Below are 19,882 nucleotides of genomic sequence, written 5' to 3'. Positions count from 1 at the left end.
TGCCCTCATGCCGCTTCCTGCGACGGCTTCTACTTCCTGTGGAAACACGCCACAAAAACACCTTACAGGAAATCCCCCCCCTTCCCAATGACTCCATATCTGGCTAATTACCAACTTGGTATTGGTTGATTGTTTATTTTTTTTGGGGGGGTCACTGTTCTTCTTCTCACATAGAACGACACTTACAAGCTAAATGGTGACGGAGCCTATGAAAAACCCCCCTCTCGTCCCCGCCTCTGCTAATACTCATTATGTGTCTAAGCCTCATAAGCCTCAGCTGTGAAACCCCCCCCCCCGCTTTTCTTGCTCTTTTGACTGCTCCAACATTATTCCGTCGTCCTCGTTTAGACGTAAAGGGCTTATATCTTATATCGCCGCTCTTATCGTACCAATGATGCCGGCCAATGAGGTGAAGCATCGTTTTTTTGGAGTTCAAGTCTCCGTGTGTTGCCGTCGCTTCATCGGCTTGTTTTTTTGCGTCGCCAACTGAGGTCGATGGGATTGTGGAGTGTGTGTGTGTGTGTGTGTGTTGAATAGGAATGCATTAGACAGAGCGGGCGATGAGAGAACAGGTGGAGGAGGATGTGAGGAGGAGAGGAAATCTTCCAGGGGGGAACTTCTGAGTCAGGAAATTACATGCTAGCCCCCCCCCGCCCCCCCACCCCCCCCCCAAACCCACCTCGCCCTCCTCCCTATTAACAGAGTCTGTGTCCAGAGACAATCTCAGTCCATAAAGCGCAGCGTGTTTGATATGCAGCTCAACGGACCGAGGCGTGAAACGCGGCGGTGACTCACGGACGCTGCACTACAGCAGCGACCAACGTCAGCGCACGGAGATAAAAGGCAAAAGAGGCGTTGAGAGCGGCGGGAGATGAAAGGACCGGCAGGTGTTAGAAAGCATAAGCTATAAGGACAAAAATAAATCAAGTCAACCCCGTCCGTCCGTATATCTGATCCGTGTACCTTTACATTAAACACACGCAGTAAATTTCAGAAAAAAGCAATCTCTCAAACAGTTTCTGGTCGCCGTGTTATTTCGGGGCTTGAATGCCGGAGAATTTTCAGATATTAAAAATGTCAGCTGTAAATGTCAGCGAGGGCCCGGATGTGTGTGTGTGTGTGTGTGTGTGTCGGGGACCTAAACGTGCGGTCCTTTATATATTCACAGCGACCTAATGAATCAACTCACTTTCACAACACAACAAAAAATTACATTCCAGTAATGACATTTAGCAGGAGGCCAACGCTGGTTCGTACCATTACTGTGATTTATTCACGACTGTATTTCACACCCGATTTTATGATTTTTTTTCTAGGTTTCCGAGGCAGAATTTATACACAAACACAAAGACAGGAAAGCATGGATGTGGACCTGAATTGCATTTCAAGATCGGGCTGTAGCGCGCAGTTTGAACCTTATTTTGAATTTGAATGTAGTAACCGTTTTTGGCCACATTCTTACATATGGCACCTTTAAATCATAAGCTCAAATAAACACTATAGGTCCCGTTCACCAGACTCCTCTGTTAAATATTGAGATTTCAGACATTTCCCTGGAGATGAACCCACGTTTTTAGGATTGTTAGGTCTTTTTAAAGGTTACACTAGTTCCCTGGTGTCCTAATGAGCATTGTCTGTGACATGCTTTGGTCAAAACACCATAAGCATGAAGCACCACAGCAGGTCCACCTTAAAGGTCCACCTTAAAAACGAAACTTAAGGGACAGGAAATTACATCAGACACAGAGGTCTACTGGGAGCTAACAGCAGTTAGCATTTGGAAAAGGCACATTGGCGTCATATATAACACGTATACACTGGACAGATGAATCCTCTGAGGCTGGAAGTTTGTGAGGAACTCTGTGCTGCACTGTGGAGCCAAGAACAGAACCTTTCCTGGACGTCAGCCAGCACTCTTGCGTGTTTTACTGACAAAACGGAGCTCCGCGAGACAACAATTCCAGGAATTTTGCGTCTTGTGACATCCCAGTGAGCGCGGAAGTCAACATTGCGTGTTTTATCTCCTGTACTTAGACTGAGGAGGAGCACAAAAACATGAGTAAGTCATCTTTTTTCCACACTTTGCTGACTGATAGGACCTCCAGAGTCCCAAATATAAGGATTTAAACGATTAAAAAAAAAGTTGATTTTGCATAATATGTCCCCCGATCTACAGTTCGACGTTGTTCGACTTGACTTGTGTCGGACGCCTCAGCTCGCTTGGAACCTCACCAGAGCAGGTACTAAAGTTAAAGGTGCATTATGTAATAAATCTAAAGCAACGCCATAAAATCCTCCTAATATGTCACAGAGACTCAGGAATAATGTTCATATAACAAACTGAACTCACCAACAACAACAGTACAGACAAAAAATGTGCATTAACAAAAATATTTTGCAGACTGCAAATCATGTTTCACCTACCGCCGTCTACCAATCATTGCAGTCAATAGAGTCTCAGCTGCCAAGCAACCACGGGTCGCAGTCGTAACCGTTTTTGGCCACATTCTTACATATGGCACCTTTAAGTACCTGGTATCAGGTGCTTATGCTAGCGGAAACACAACTTAACCGTGTCGTGGCGGGGCTAGCCGGTAGAAACGCGCCATAATATACTTTGGAGCTTGACGAGGGAATTAAACATATTCTGAATGTTTATGTCCGATGCAGCGTTGGTTTGAGAATCTCCAGTGCGGTTCGTTAACGTCGCTCATGAGCAAAACGACACCTCGCCCGGAAAAACTCCACTCCCTACTCTACTGTTCATAATTGAATCCCAGGAAAGTGCCTCTTACCAAGGGGTCACCAGTGTCAGTTGACAAAGAAGGAAAGAAGAATGGCGGCGGCGACGTTACGCGAGCCAGTAAAAGTGAGCCCTTTGTTGCTTAATGTCTTTGGACAAGAGAAGGAGCGCGTGCAGACTGGATATGCAGATCGGAGGAGCAAAATTGAGAGAGGAACGTCCCGCTTTAAACCCTAAATGACTGGGCCCATCCATCACCGGGCCTCGCGCCGCACACCCGCCGCGTTTGTCATTGCGCGCGTGTTTAGGTGTGCGTTTTGCGTCGCGACCGCGCATTTCCATAATTGCATTTGCCGTGGGGAAGAGAAGCACTTACTCTCGTTTTTCGGCCCGTGATTTATCAACACAAGCGAGCGATGTGAGCCAATGCACACAGTCATTTGTCTCCGCGGTGACCTTTTTTTTACTGAGCAAAAGAATTGCTGCGATCTTTGTTTTTGACTCTTTTTTTTTTTTTTTTTTTTTAAACTTCCTCTGTGAGAGCTTTCGCCGCGATGGAAGTGCATTTTGCTTTTGACATCGATGGCAGCTCATCCAAGAGTAATTAATTTGTGAGGAAATGCGCGACGGCAGCTCTTTCAACTTTCTGATGTGCGAGTCTTGTCTTACAAAGTGAATGTGAATGTAGAGGAGGAGGAAAAAAAACTCAGCATCTTCTCTTTTTGTTGGATTAAATTTAAAAAAAAAAAAGTGACATGAAAATTCAAACAGACGAACAAATTGAAAGTGAGTGTCTTGAAAACAACATTCAAGAGCCACGTCACATGACTGGACCCAGGTGAATAATGTGCACATGCTGCTTGAGTGCGGATTTGCCATTATGTCGTCTAATAAGGTGTCACTTATGGCTGCAGCAGCGTAAAAAAGATCAACCATCATCATTATTATTTCAGAATTTCTGACTTTGAACACAGAATTCTGACTTTATTCTCAGAATGTCAGAATTCTGTCTTTATTCTCAGTTTAAAGTCAGAATTCTAAGAATAAAGTTGGAATTCTGAGTTTTAAAGTCATAAATTCTGAGTTTAAAGTCAGAATTCAGAATTCTTAGTTTTATAGTAATAAATTCTGAGTTTAAAGTCAGAATTCTGAGTTTAAAGTCAGAATTCTGAGTTTAAAGTCAGAATTCGAAGTATAAAGTCGGGATTCTGAGTTTTAAAGTCATAAATTCTGAGTTTAAAGTCAGAATTTTAAGATTGGAGTCAGAATTCTGAGTTTTAAAGTCATAAATTCTGAGTTTAAAGTCAGAATTCTAAAAATAAAGTCAGTATTCTGAGTTTAAAGTCAGAATACTAAAATAAAGTAAGAATTCTGAGTTTTAAAGTCATAAATTATGAGTTTAAAGTCAGAATTATGAGTTTAAAGTCAGAATTCTAAGAATAAAGTCGGAATTCTGTTTTAAAGTCATAAATTCTAAGAATAAAGTCAGAATTCTGAGTTTAAAGTCAGAATTCTAAGAATAAAGTCAGAATTCTGAGTTTTAAAGTCAGAATTCTAAGAATAAAGTTAGAATACTGATTTTTAAAATCATACATTCTGGGTTTAAAGTCAGAATTCTAAGAATAAAGTCAGAATTCTGAGTTTTAAAGTCATAAATTCTGAGTTTAAAGTCTGATTGACATGAAAAATCAAACAGACAAATTGAAAGTGAGTGTCTTGAAAACAACATTCTCTCAGCATCTTTGTGCTAAGAGCTAAGTCCCAGGTGAAGACTGGACCCAGGTGAATAATGTGCACATACTGCTTGAGTGCAGATTTGCCATTATATAGTCTAATAAGGTGTCAGTTATGGCTGCAGCAGCGTAAAAAGATCAACCATCATCATTATTATTTCAGTCAATTTATGACTTTGAACACAGAATTCTGACTTTATTCTCAGTTTAAAGTCAGAATTCTAAGAATAAAGTTGGAATTCTGAGTTTTAAAGTCATAAATTATGAGTTTAAAGTCAGAATTCTAAGTTTAAAGTCAGAATTCTAAAAATAAAGTCAGAATTCTGAGTTTAAATTCAGAATTCTAAGAATAAAGTCAGAATTCTGAGTTTTAAAATCATAAATTATGAGTTTAAATTCAGAATTCTAAGAATAAAGTTGGAATTCTGAGTTTTAAAGTCATAAAGTATGAGTTTAAAGTCAGAATTCTAAGAATAAAGTCGGAATTCTGTTTTAAAGTCATAAATTCTGAGTTTAAAGTCATAATTCTGAGTTTAAAGTCATAAATTATGAGTTTAAAGTCAGAATTCTAAGAATAGAGTCATAATTCTTAGTTTTGAAGTCATAAATTCTGAGTTTAAAGTCAGAATTCTAAAAAATATAGTCAGGATTCTAAGAATAAAGTCGGACTTCTGAGTTTTAAAGTCATAAATTCTGAGTTTAAAGTCAGAATTCTGAGTTTAAACTCAGAATTCTGAGTTTAAAGTCAGAATTCTGAGTTTAAAGTCATAAATTCTGGGTTTAAAGTCTTTTTTGATGTGCGAGTCTTGTCTTACAAAGTGAATATGAATGGAGAGGAGGAAGTCCCAGGTAAAGACTGGACCCAGGTGAATAATGTGCACATACTGCTTGAGTGCGGATTTGCCATTATATGGTCTAATAAGGTGTCAGTTATGGCTGCAGCAGCGTAAAAAGATCAACCATCATCATCATCATTATTATTATTATTATTTCCATCAGACTTCAGAAAGATCCTCGTCGCAATAAATGGCTCTAATTGTCGCATTTCATGCTCGACAGATGGAAGTGATTACGCCTGCTCTTATTTTGATAACCTATTCATGCTGAATGTTCCCCTTTTAAGCACCAAACAGACCATTTTTGCAGACTTTTAATGTTTCACATGCACGTATATGCTCATGCTCCCCCTCCCCTGTGCCTGAGCTCATCATCCGAGCATACGCTCGCACCGACGGAACCAGATGGACTTTTCTGGCAAGTTCTTACCTTGTCTCCTTCCACGAAGGCCTGGCCGTCGCTGGCTCTCCTCCAGGAAATGTCGGGCAACGGCTCGCCCTCGGCCACGCAGGAGATCATGGCGGCGCTGCCCTCCACGGCTGTCACGTTCTTCAGCTGGGTGATGTGAGGCTGGACTGGAGGCCACGAGAGGACAAAGAGACAACAGAGGAAGGAAGTAGATAAGTGAGTGAAGACGAGAGACTGGGACTGGGAAGGAGATGAAGGCTACACCTCGGGGTTATCATTTATAGACGAGTGGATCATACTGATGTTCATGTTCTAAAGCATTATATTATAGATACACTAAAAAGTTTAGGGGTCACTTAAAAATGTCCATATTTTTTGAAGGAAAAGCACTTTTTTTTCAATGAATATAACATTAAATGAATCATAAATACACTCTATACATTGTTAATGTGGTAAACGACTATTCTAGCTGCAAACGTGAACGTGAACACTCTTAGAAATAAAAGTGCTAAGTAGAACCATATAAGGTTCTTTGGCTTGTCCTCATATGAGAACCCTTTTTGGCTATAGAACCTCTTTTGTAAAGGTTCCACCCTTTTGGAGCGTTCCACCAAGAACCCTTTTAAAACCCTTTATTCAGGAAAAAGCGGTTTTAAAGGGTTCTCTGGATCAAAAATGGTTCTTACTGGAACCATTAGTGTTACCAAGAACCCTTGAAAAACCCGTTCTTAGGGAAAAGGGTTTTTCAGAAGCAAACGGTTCCAGGTAGAACCTCAGCCCTTGTAGAAGAACCCTTTTGGAACCCTTATTTCCAAGAGTGTAGTCTATGCCATAAAACTACTTTTTAAAATTTCAAAATAAAGCAAAAGATGTGCTGTGATGTCGAGATCCACGGTTCTCAAACTGTGGTACACTCTTAGAAATAAAAGTGCTAAGTAGAACCATATGAGGTTCTTCGGCTTGTCCTCATAGGAGAACCCTTTTTGGCTCCAGGTAGAACCTTTTTGTAAAGGTTCCACCAAGAACACTTCTAATAATCCTTTATGCAGGAAAGGGGTTTTAAAGGGTTCTCTGGATCAAAATGGTTCTTACTGGAACCATTAGTGTTACCAAGAACCCTTGAAAAACCCTTTCTTAGGGAAAGTTTTTTTTCAGAAGCAAATGAACCTCAGCCCTTGTAGAAGAACCCTTTTAGAACCCTTATTTCTAAGAGTGTATAGAGGCCCATTTCCAGTGTTCTAATGGTACATTGTGTTTGCTAATCGCGTTAGGAGGCTATTGGATGATTAGAAAACCCTTGTGCGATGATGTTAGCACAGCTGAAAACTGTTTTGCTGGTTCTTTGCCGAAAGGGCAAAATTGTTATTTTGAATAAAAATCATTATTCCTAATCTTGTCAAGATGTCTTGACTATATTTTCTTTCTATTCATTTTGCAACTCTTTTGATGAATAAAAGTGTGACTTTTAATGGAAAACCTATAAAAAAAAAAAAAAAACTGTATAGGCGACCCCAAACTTTTGAACAGTAGTATATACAGCATATCAAATCTAACTCTGCTGCCGTGTGAGCCCAACCTATAAAAAAAAAAAAACCTATCGATTTTTGTTCCGGGGAGGAAGCATCTCCACCACGGCGTGATTCGCTTTTCATGCAGACACGGATCCATGACAGGTGCACGGCTGGTGGCTGCTGCTGCTGCTGCTGCTGCTGCTGCTGCTAAAGCGAGTCCTGAACCATCAGGCATGCACGTCATGTCAGGAGAGCGTCGCACATTCAAACCTCACACTACACTAAAACAAGCACGGCATAAAATCCCCCCCCCCCCCCCCAGAAAAAAAGGGGAAGGTGACTCTACTCTACTCTCTCCTGAAGGCTTTTACCACTACCCGGGGGGCGGAGGAAGTCTTTGGAGCGTATGGCAATTTCACAAGGTTTCAACCTCAGGCTGCACGAGCCACTGCGAGGGATTTAAGGAGATATTTCGGTATGGATTTTTTTCATATATACGCGATCGAACAGAGTTCTGGGGATAAATCTGTATATTTCTTAAAGTGACTGAATTTAATTGCTTGAGTTTTAGCACTAATTAACTGTTAGTAACCATGTCAGTGTAACAGTGCAGTCGGATAAATGCAAATGTGTCTCATTTAGCCAAACAGATTTGTGTAGATTCATATATGAGAGTTCTACAGAAGAGCAATAAGGCCACACAGGAAAAATTATTTTATTAGTACTGATTTTAAAACTCAGAATTCTGACTTTAAACCCAGAATTTCTGATTTTGAGCACATAAGTCTCTTTTAACTAAGAATTCTGACTTTATTCTCAGAGTTAAAGTCAGAATTCTAAGAATACAGTCAGAATACTGAGATTAAAGTCAGAATTCTGAGTTTAAAGTCAGAATTCTAAGAATAAAGTCAGAATTCTAAGTTTTAAAGTCATAAATTCTGTGTTTAAGGTCAGAATTCTAAGAATAAAGTCAGAATTTTGAGTTTTAAAGTCATCAATTCTGAGTTTAAAGTCAGAATTCTAAGAATAAAGTCAGAATTCTAAGTTTTAAAGTCATAAATTCTGTGTTTAAAGTCAGAATTCTAAGAATAAAGTCAGAATTTTGAGTTTTAAAGTCATCATTTCTGAGTTTAAAGTCCAAATTCTAAGAATAAAGTCAGAATTCTGAGTTTAAAGTCAAAAATTCTGAGTTTAAAGACAGAATTCTTAGAATAAAGTCAGAATTCTGAGTTTTAAAGTCATTTCTGTGTTTAAAGTCAGAATTCTAAGAATAAAGTCAGAATTCTGAGTTTTAAAGTCATCATTTCTGAGTTTAAAGTCAAAATTCTAAGAATAAAGTCAGAATTCAGATATATTTCCCTGTGTGGCCCTAATCCTCTTCTGTAGAGTTCGTCTAATAGTAAAAATACTTTTTAAGCATTAACGCAAGAAGTGCAGTAGTTTTAGTTCTAAGAAGTTCTGCTGCTCACTCAACGTTATTTTCTCCTTATTCTATTAAAAAAAAAAAAACATCCGATAATCTGCTTCACTCTGCGTCACACACCCTTAACAATTTGAGCACAATATAATTAATGATGAACAAAAAAAAACACACAGTTCGGGGACAAACGACGACTCTAATTCGTTTTCGAGTCAACAAACCCCGCGCAGATTTCCCAATATTCAATAAGTTGCCGTCAACTTGACTTCAAACGCTATCCAGAGTCGAGAGGCATTCTCTTGATAATGACGCAAAGAATGCGTCTGATTGTGTTTTGTGTCAAAACAAAAGCGAGATGAAGTGAAATTATCTCCCAATCCATTTCATTTTTTTTTTTTTTTTTTCCTCCCGACTCGGAAAAGAAAAGACGCCTTAAAGGCTCCTATTGAGACTAAATGACTTGGCTGGGATGAATTCTGCAGAAGACGTGGAGCGCTCGAGTCGATCGCCCGCATCTTTGAAACCCTCTAATGACTTCTGGTGTCAGGGAAAAACACACACACACACACATGTGCATCGACAATACAACAAAACAAACGCACAATCAGAGCCATCGCGCTGTTTTCGTGACGCAGATGCCGACTGTCGGCACCTTATCTGCCCCACACATGCCCTTCGTCGTGGAAAAAAACAGCTCGTTTATCAGCACTCTGCGGGGAACACCATCAACACTCATTATCTAAAACATCTTCACAACATATTATGAGAAAGCATTCGTGTTCCACTGATGCCACATTTCCAGTAATGTGTTTGCGTTCTTTATTATTATTATTATCATCATATACTGTAGTTACTGGGAAAAACTAGTCCCGTCAAGGTTAGACGTCTAGCTACGTTCTATAGATACAGAGCTGACGCAGTGAAAAGAAGCGATATACGAAAGAAGTCCACTTTGTGCGAGTCACTAATGTTTCCTCTGACATTTACACGGTGAATGCAGGAGGAGGCGGCTCAGCTGCATTTATATATCCCCCCCCTTCCCAACCCCCCAGATGCAGTGACGTTTGACACCGCTTAAAGCTCTTATCTCTGCCGTTGACGGGTATCAGGGAACAAATATACGGCACTGGCTTTTGTCCGATCGCGATAATGTTGTGTTTCGGATCCACGCGGGCGCGCGTCGGCGCACGATTCGCCCCGCTGACGCCTCTTAAACCTCGAACGAGCTCAGAGGATTTGAAGAGAAATTTAGAAAGTTAGTGCAGGACAACGTTAGCATTTCTTCCATGACGATTGACCGGAAAAAGACGTGCGTTACGCTATGTTTACGTGCCGTGGCACAAGAGTTAGCTCCTTTAGCGCCGTTAGCGCGCCTACAGTCGAACTGTTTATTAAACGAAAAGAGCAGCGCTACAAATGACTAGCCTACCTGTGTACTGCGTATGTGTGGCTCTGTTTTTAAACTTTAGCGTTACTTTAGAGACTCATTTCAGCAACCGCTAGCTGCGTTAGTTCCTTTACCACCGTTAGCGCGGCTACAGTCAAACTGGAGCAGTCTGTTAGTTAAACGAAAAGAGCGGCGCAACAAATGACTAGCGTACCTGTGTACTGCGTATGTTTGCCTCTGTTTTTAAACTTTAGCGTTACTTTAGAGACTCATTTTAACAACCGTTAGTTCCTTTAGCACCATTAGCGCGCCTACAGTCGAACTAGAGCGGTCTGTTTATTAAAGGAAAAGAGCAGCGCTACAAATGACTAGCGCACCTGTGTACTGCGTATGTGTGCCTCTGTTTTTAAAGTTTAGCGTTACTTTAGAGACAAATTTTTAACAAACCGAGAGTCACGTGAAAACATGACGTCACATCAGTTAGCTCCTTTAGCGTCTACAGTCGAACTAGAGTGGTCTGTTTATTAAACGAAAAGAGCGGCCCTACAAATAACTAGCGTACCTGCGTACTGCGTAAGTGTGTCTCTGTTTTTAAACTTTAGCATTACTTTAGATACTCATTTTAACAAATCAGGAGTCACGTCAGTTAGCTCCTTTAGCGCCGCTAGCGCGCCTATAGTCGAACTGGAGCGGTCTGTTTATTGAAAGAAAAAAGCAGCGCTAAAAAAAGCGCAGCGTACCTGTGCACTGCGTATGTGTGCCTCTGTTTTTAAAGTTTAGCGTTACTTTAGAGACTCATTTTTAACAATGTTTTAACGACGTCACAAGCGGCTTTTTTCCGGTCAGTCGTCGCGGAAACGCGGCATGCGCTAACGTGCGTTAACGTGGACGCCGCGTTAACGTGCCCAGCACTAATCATATGTACGAGTAACCTGTGTGGTTTCTCTTAAATGTCTGATACGCAGCAAAATTCAGTAAATAACGCAGCTAACGGAGCTAACTCGTAAACTGTGCCTGGACGTCTTTTTTCCGGTCAGAAACACATCATGCGTTGATGTGCGGTAACGTTAGCGCCGCTGACTGTAAGAGGGCTTCACGGGTTTACAACAAACTCGTTGTCATGGCAATCCGTCCTCGAGTTGTCGAGCTATGTCGTCCCTGGAGCTCCACCAAAGCGCCAAAACGTCGCGCGGCTCCTTCTCAACGGCGTAAATGGCCGTAAAAGGCGAGACAATTTAACACCGTCTCTAAATAGCTGATAATAACCTGAGGGACCGACACTCTGGCATTTATAGCTCGTGGGGGGGGGGGGGGGGGGGGGCGCCACTGCGACCTGGCAGACGAGCAAGACAGCAGCACAGCGCGCGTGACGGCACTGAGGCAGGGGCGAAGCAGCGGCCCGGGGGGAATTAATTGCCGTAATGACCCGTTTGTGGTCATCACGGCGTCCGTCGTGGGTTCACGTTCTGAAGCCCCATCTGTGAAGGTGAACACGCAGCAGCTGCTGCAAACTCTGATGGAAAACGCCACGTATTCCAGGAATGCATTTCCTCTCGCAAACCTTTCGTCTCATTGTGCGCTCGGGATCCTTTTCGCCTCGGCTCATTTTATCACCCGCAATCATGCAATCTTTGGAGGGAGAAAAGACATTTGTGCATCCCTCGCCTAAGCCTATAATAATGGCTCTTCTGATTGTAGAACGTACGCCATATTAAGGGAGGCAGAATCATGGGATGCGATTTAAAAAAAAAAAAGAAGCCTGCACTCAAATACAATCTGTCAAGAAACGAGGTCAAAACTCACATTTTATTGTTTTGGACAAAAAAAACACAGCTGACAAAGTCCGACAACGCGTTGCGCAACATGAACGGAGCTCGCGCCGGGTTCGTCTTAAACGCTCTCCTCCCACCTGCGCTGTCAAGAGGAATAAAACTAACTTACAACTGAGTTTTTTTTTTAAATTCAATGAATAGTGCTATAATTGAAATACAAAGCAATGAATTGAATATTTCCTTCCAGATGAACTATCAGCTTCATGGGCAAACTGTGGGCCGAACTATTACCTTTATTTCAGGTTAACAAAGTGTTTTTTTTCACTTTTGAAGGTACTTTTTCATTTGAATAAAATCTCATTTAACCTCAACCTATTTCACCGATACAACTTTTGTGGCGAAACAAACCTTGACCCAACATAGAAGTGCTTTTTATTTCATAATCACAGTTTATCTGGGGAATTAAATACCCCTTTTCTGTAGTTCAACAGGTCACAACTGAACTTTTGAGTATTTGCACTGAAGGTTTTTGGAGTTTTCTCTATGAATAAATGGATGGATGAAGGTCAGACTTAATTACTCTAGCTACATTTCACTTGTTTAAACTATATTTCCCGCCCCTATACATCCAAACACATCCTTTATTTAACATCCCGTCGCTTACCAAACACTTTGAGGAAGAGCTCCCTCTCCTGAGATCCCGCCTTGTTGGTGGCCCTGCAGGTGTAAGCGCCCCCGTCGCCCTGCTGGATGTTGTGGATGGTTAAGGTGCTGCGGCCGCCCTCCAGCCTGTTGAAAACGTACTGCTCCGACAGCTCCAGCTGCTGGCCTTTCCTGCGGATATAACGTGACACACACACACACACACATGCGTGAGTGAGGAAGGAGAAAAGCTGCTGCAGACGCAGTCGCTGACCTCTGCAGAACTCACACAGCGATACGCGTCGGATGTTACGCGAGCATAATGGTCGCACTTTGGATGTTAAGCGTTTCCCATTAGAGCAAGTTAAGTGGGGGGGGGGGCAGCTTGAAGACATCTGAAGTTGTGTCTATCAATAGCACATGGTGGGGTGTCAATAGGGGGCGCCACACTGGAAGAACGACGACTTTCATTGATTCCAGAAATGATATGGTGGGGTGAAAAACTATTTTGTGCACCCAAAATACCAATGTGTGGGTTTAGTATCATCCCCGTCAACGACTTGGACAGCTGGGTAAGCAAATGGAGCGCACCCTCGCCTGATACAGGTGACACTAAAGTATAGTTAGAGAGACGTTCACAGATTCAGAGTACTGTGACCAAAACAAACATACTTCTGAATCACAGTGACAAGCAAATTTTTTATCAAAAAACAGCTGGAGAAACTACCGCGAGACAAGCAGTTCAGGGATCGTCTACAAAGTGCAGTGCACCAGGATACAGCACTACGGCCACGTCCCAATACCGCCCCCTTAAAATGTCCACTTGGTTTGGACCGCCCTCAACCGTAAATTCCCCTCGTTGAGGGAAGTGGCTTCCCTATGGAATTGGGACGCCACTATTAGCGCAGTGAATGTAACGAACGTGCTAACCTACGTCGCGTGTTGACAACTCTACCGGTGGGGCGCGCTACTATTTTAATTTCCGGGGTGTTCGTGTTCAAGTGAACGCCGGTACACACATGCAAAACACCGACAAAACTACCCAGATGTAGGAGAGCTAGCTAGCGGCTATTTGCCGAGTGCTTCGAGAGAGTATGCCGCAAACACTAGCTAGCTAGCGGGGTCGTACCTATGTTCCCCGGGTCCTATGTTCCCCGTTTTTCCCAAAAAAGGTCCTATGTTCCCCACTTTGTATGTGACAGGGGAACATGAGACCCTTTTTTTGAAAAAGGATAGGGTTAGAGAAAGGGTCCTCTGTTCCCCGGTCACATACAAATCGGGGAACATAGGACCCAGGGAACATAGGTACGGTCCCCTAGTTAGCTAGTTGCTTTCGTAAACCGTCAGTTATTTTCTGACATTAGTGTTCAAAGTTCAACAGTCCTTTGGATGTATATCAAACCAACATATTCCAACACATTTCAACATCGTAACGTGCTTATTTTGGGAAAATATATGACAACGAATTGTTGACCGCCATCTTTGTTGAAAAAAAATCAGCCGGCTCACTGAATTCGCAAAGCATTATGGGTCATTTCATCTTCCACTTTGTTTTAAGTCCGCATCAGGGCGCAAAATGTCGGGTTAGCGCAAACATTTAAGGTCAGAGGAAGTATTGGGACGGGGCCGACAACTGCCATTAAACTCACTTCCACGCTATGTTTTGATTATACTACACCATTCAGTGTGGAAAAAAATATGCTTTTATATAATTACAAGTAATACTTGCCTCAATAAGTTCCCTATAATACACTGTAGTGTCATTAAACGCTCTGTAAATGTCACACACAGGATACTACACCACTCGGCTTGAAAAAAAAAACCACGAACAATGCTTTTCTATGGTTCTTGTGAATATTTATTATCAACATAATAAATGTTAATAACGTCACTACAATACAGCGCATTGTCATCGAATGGCACAGTGGTGCTGCACAAGAGAAGAGGTCAGAGACGTGATTGTTAAACACTGCTGAGAGAAGGTTACGAGGCTTTATAAAAAAAAAATACGTTTAATAAATGAAAGTCGGATTCTTTCTGAGAAACAAAACAAAGGAAAAAAAAACACTGCTTTCAAGCACGATACAAAGTTCTGCACTGACGTCACGCAGCATCCGAGTAACTATATTCTGCGATCGCGTCGTCTCCATCTCCTCAGCCTCATCTCACTTGTGTTGTGTGCGTAAATGAGGTTTACAGACTGCAGCATTCATAAAAAAAATGACTCACAGTGCTGACTTAATGTCTTTTTTTCCTTATTGGACTCTGTAGAGAAATTAGTTGGCAAGCGCCGAATTGATCCGCGTCTGTGTTTTTTTTTTTTTTTTTAAGCTTCATAGCAGAGGCATAATGGTGTGAAACAGGTTTGATGCCTCCCACATTTCTGTTTGTTTGCGGCTGCTTAACCAGCCAGCTAATCTGTAAGGTTAAAGGGATTGTTTAGCGTTTGTTTCGGGGGGGGGGGGGGGATATGACTCCTCTCTTCACGCTTCCAAAAACTCAGCGTTGCTTAATGCCATCTGTGTGTGGGCGAGAAGTAAAGGATTAGTCTAATTACTGCATCTGGGGGTGAAATAAATAAATAAATATATCTTTTACGTTCCTGAAAAGGTCGTTTACAGAGCGCTTCGAAAAGTCGCGAGTTTCGCCAAAGTGTTGGGATTTATTTATTTATCGTGTTGTTTACGTCGTTACAGTGGGAATGTGTGAATAAAGTAGGGAGGGGCATAAAGATATAAATACATAAAAAAGACAGGACGGATGGTTTAAAGAAAGATAGAAAGAAAGAAAGAAAGAAAGAAAAAGAAAATGCATTTTAATGTGCATGTTATATATGGAAGAAGAAACAAGTCTGAATTTTGAGATTATTTTCTGAGAAACAATTCAGAATTTTGAGATTAAATTCAGAATTCTGAGATTATATTCTGAGATTAAAGTCTGAATTCTGAGATTAAAGTCAGCATTCTAAGATTGTATTCTGAGATTAAAGTCTGAATTCTGACATTATTTTCTGAGAAACAATTCAGAATTTTGAGAATAAATTCAGAATTCTGAGATTATATTCTGAGATTAAAGTCAGAATTCTAAAATTATACTCTGAGATTAAACTCTGAATTCTGAGATTATATTCTGAGATTAAAGTCAGAATTCTAAGATTATACTCTGAGATTAAACTCTGAATTCTGAGATTATAGTCTGAGAAACAAGACAGAATTCTGAGATTAGTCAGAATTCTGAGATACAATTCAGAATTTGGAGATTAAAGTCAGAATTCTGAGATTATATCCTGATATTAAAGTCAGAATTCTGAGATTATATTCTGAGAAAAAATTCAGAATTCTGAGATTAAATTTAGAAATCTGACATTATATTCTGAGTCTAAATCAGAGCGCTGAGGTTATATTCTGAGATTAAAGTCTGAATTCTGAGATTTCTTTTGGGTAAAATGATCACGCCGTCACACAGAGCCACACTTTTGTAAAACGTTTATATTCAATAACTCAAGCAATTTCAAGTCCCAGTTTAAGGAGCTCAAACTCTATTTCTAGAGAGTCTTCAGTCTTCACCTTGTGCTCATTGTGAAGCATTAAGAGCCAAATCATTGCTGATAGAATTGGTGGAGACTAAACTAAAGGAGAGCTTAAAAAGTAAAGAACGGTGAGAGAGTCGATAATCCAGAGGTGAAGTCTGCGTCGCGGTCGGGAGATAAAACGTTTTGAAGTTGGAATCGACTGAGAAAACGTAGATAAGACAAAAAATATAAATAAAGCCGTGTCCAAACTCTGCCTTAACATCTACAATCTACGGTATCTTCCAACCAGATGACGACACATTATTCACACTCAAGTCACAAGTGTGACAGCATTGATCGGTATATTATCAGATTACTACATTAGCCGGGCGTAAATATTTATATTCCACATACTTTTATGTAGCTTTTTCATTTGATGGATATATGACAATGTGGCCACTTTTAAAAAAATGGCACCCTGTTTATTTTAACCTTCAAAAGTGAAGGTGAACTCAGGGGTTAGAAATAATGCACTAGATTTTGCACTTCACTCACACACACACACACATCTGTGAATGAAAAAAAAACAATATTATTATTGTTATTATCTGAGAGCCTTCAAATGTGATATTTGTTTCCCCCAGACAAACCCGGTGATCCTGTGCGGGCGAAGTCCGGGGGCCACGCCGCCGCCGCCGCCGCCGCCGCCCACGATGTACGAAAAAAAATCGCGAAGGGAGGATAATTGAAAGTCGACGGGGAGAAAAACACCAAAGCCAAGTCGTAATAACGCCGGGGGTGAGCCAGAAAGGAAATGAAGAGAGGCTTCATCTTTGAAAGGGAAAGTGCAGGACGGGGCTGAAGCAGCAGCAGCACTGAATGTCATTACACTGACTGACTGTTGACAGGCAGTCCATTACCCCGAGAGGAAGACACACGCAACCACACACACACACACTGACAGGAAATGCAGCTGGGAGGCTGGAGATCGCTGGGAGGAGCTGTGACATCAAACCAGAAAGAAGAAGAAAAAAAAAAACTATATTGGGTTTGTGATTGTTGTCCGCGCGCGTTTTAATTCCGTTGTTTTTCCAGAGTACGGGACGCAGCGACCCGGGAAATGAAGGCAAAGACGCGTCGCTGTCGCGTCGGCGGGTGATGTAGAGTTTAAAGTGACGTCATCTCTGAGGAAAAAAGGCAGATTTTTATTAAAGCGATGTTTACTTTTTAAAGAAGAGAAAAAAGCACACGGGGAGTCAGACAAACAAAGAGCGTCCTTGGGAGTGAAGTTTGAAGAACGTTACACACCACAGACCAGCTATAAAAAAACATGGCTACAGTCGTCTGGGTCTGTTTTGAGGCGAAACAGGAGATGAGAGAGAAGAGCCACTAGGGGGCGACTCCACTGGTTTTGCAAACAATAACTCAGATTTCATGGAAATCATCAGATGGTAGAAAGAAAGAAAATTAACGTGTATCATATATATGGAAGAGGAAACAAGTCAGAATTCTGAGATTATATTCTGCGAAACAATTCAGAATTCTGAGATTATATTCTGGGATTTAAATCAGAATTCTGAGATTATTCTGAGAAACAATTCAGAATTTTGAGGTTAAAATCAGAATTCTGAAATTTTATTCTGGGATTAAAGTCAGAATTTTGAGATTATTCTGAGAAACAATTCAGAATTCTGAGGTTAAAGTCAGAATTCTGAGATTATATTCTGGGATTAAAGTCAGAATTCTGAGATCATAATCTGGGATTAAAGTCAGAATTCTTAGATTATTCTGAGATACAATTCAGAATTCTGAGATTATATTCTGGGATTAAAGTCAGAATTCTGAGATTATTCTGAGAAACAATTCAGAATTCTGAGGTTAAAGTCAGAATTCTGAGATTATATTCTGGGATTAAAGTCAGAATTCTGAGATCATAATCTGGGATTAAAGTCAGAATTCTGAGATACAATTCAGAATTCTGATATTATATTGTGAGATTAAAGTCAGAATTCTGAGATTAAAGTCGGTATTCCGAGATTAAAGCCCGAATTCTGAGATTATATTCTGAGAAAAAAAATTATATCAAAATGGTGAGTCAGAAGAGTGAAGAGCAGACAAACAAAGATTGCCCTTGGGAGTGAAGTTTGAAAAACTTTTAACCACACACGAGCTATAAAAAAAAAACAAGGGTATAGTCATCTGAGTCTGCTTTGAGGCCAGGAGATGAGAGAAGAGCCACTAGGGGGCGACGCCACTGGATGCAAAAACAACTTGACAAACAGCTTGAATAGAAATCTATTGGAAAATAAGCTCCTACATTCTACTAGATTTATATGTTTGATATGAGACCATTAAGATGTTCCGGTTTTCTTCAATAGATCGCGATGTCTCCACTTCACAGGAACATCATGAGTGGACGCCATCGCAGCCCTCATCACCTCCCACACCAGTACCATGACAAATCTCTCCTCATTGGCCTTCACCTCACTCTCCTCCGTGAACTGATCCCGGATGCAGGAGCTGTAATCGCCAACAGAACCCTGCTTCCACGGATCATATCACCCCGACCTCCAAACATCTGCGCTGGCTTCCTATTAAACTTGGCATACAAACTCTCCTCCTTATACCTTCAAGCCTCTCCATAATCCTTCAGCACACATCTCTGTCTGATCTCCTCATGTTCAACTCTCCGTTCTTCCTCCTCCTCCTCATCCTCCTCCATCGTCCTCACTACACCTCCTGCCTGAATAACTCGGTGGTGATATGGACTCTCTTGTCACCTTCAAATCCCCCTCTAAAATATATATTTTTAAATTATTATTACTTTGATTTCACTGTTTGTTTTGATGGATGTATTATCTTCGATAGATTGATTATCACAGAATTGTGATATTATTTGTATCGTGGACCTTGTATTTCTTCTTGTTTTCCTGTTATTATGAACTAAAATGTTGGCACTGTGAAAATAAAGAAGAGACAGGAAGTGCAGGGGCTAGAATGACACTCTGTTTTAGTTGAAGTGATCTGTATGTATGGTGCAACACACCAAGAGGGAGCTTGCAATATGAGAGCATGTGTAATACTGTCTGCAGGAGTGCAATACAGCCATGTGGATATTTGTTGTTCTAAATGGTTTTTCTTTAACGTTGTCGTCCTTCCATTTTCTTATCATGTTCATCTATTTACTAACTTATGTAATTTCTGTCTGATTCAATAATGCATCGTATCGTACCATTTATTTCAGTTTTTAAAAAATATATATATTTTGACATTGTTGTTTAACTGAGGTGACATCTATGTTCTAGACCAGGGGTGTCAAAGTCAAATGACATTGGGGGCCAATGAACGTCTAGTGTGGTCAAGAGAACAAAGGGTGTGGAAAAAAAACAACTTTCAACAACTTTTCGATGCGTCTAGCACATTTACGTAGGGTGCAAATCGCCAAAATGGACGCAAAAATTAAAAAAGACCGACTTCCTGTTGAGTTGAGGCCATGGTCTTCCCGCCAAGTTTCGGGAAATTCCGTGGAAGTCAATCTCTGCCGAAGTAATTGGGAACTTCCTGTATTGTGGCGAATGGTCGAAATTGGGTTGCCATGGCCACGCTGTTCTGAATCCGCAAAACCTTTCGACAACTTTGCTAACATTGCTCCTACATAGATTTGTAGGAACGTACGTAGATTTGCAAATCTCCAAATTGGACGCCAAAATTCAAAAAGGCCGACTTCCTGTTGAGTTGAGGCCATGGTCTTCCCACCAAATCTCAGGAAATTCCGTGGAAGTCAATCTCTGCGGAAGTAATAGGGCACTTCCTGTATTGTGGCGAATGGTCGAAATTTGCCAAGGATTGCCATGGCCACGCAGTTTTGAATCCCCAAAACCTTTCGACAACTTTGCTAACATTGGTCCTACATATATT

The 19,882-nt window shown here is 41.1% G+C and overlaps 1 protein-coding gene across 1 annotated transcript in view; it reads right to left on the bottom strand.

The window, feature by feature from the left end:
* The window catches only part of ncam2 (neural cell adhesion molecule 2), a gene marked incomplete at its 5' end in the record, with an annotated part of 350,469 nt that overhangs the window by 65,442 nt on the left and 265,145 nt on the right, over positions 1-19,882 (bottom strand). The window contains 2 exons of the mRNA XM_083908283.1: positions 5,743-5,888; positions 12,476-12,645. Of these exons, the coding sequence (XP_083764409.1) occupies positions 5,743-5,888; positions 12,476-12,645 (316 nt within the window). The remainder of the gene's footprint in view (positions 1-5,742; positions 5,889-12,475; positions 12,646-19,882) is intronic.

Source organism: Microchirus variegatus, assembly GCF_963457635.1.
Source record: "Microchirus variegatus genome assembly, chromosome: 22".
Taxonomy (NCBI): Eukaryota; Metazoa; Chordata; class Actinopteri; order Pleuronectiformes; family Soleidae; genus Microchirus; species Microchirus variegatus.
This window is presented reverse-complemented; position numbering and strand designations above follow the sequence as displayed.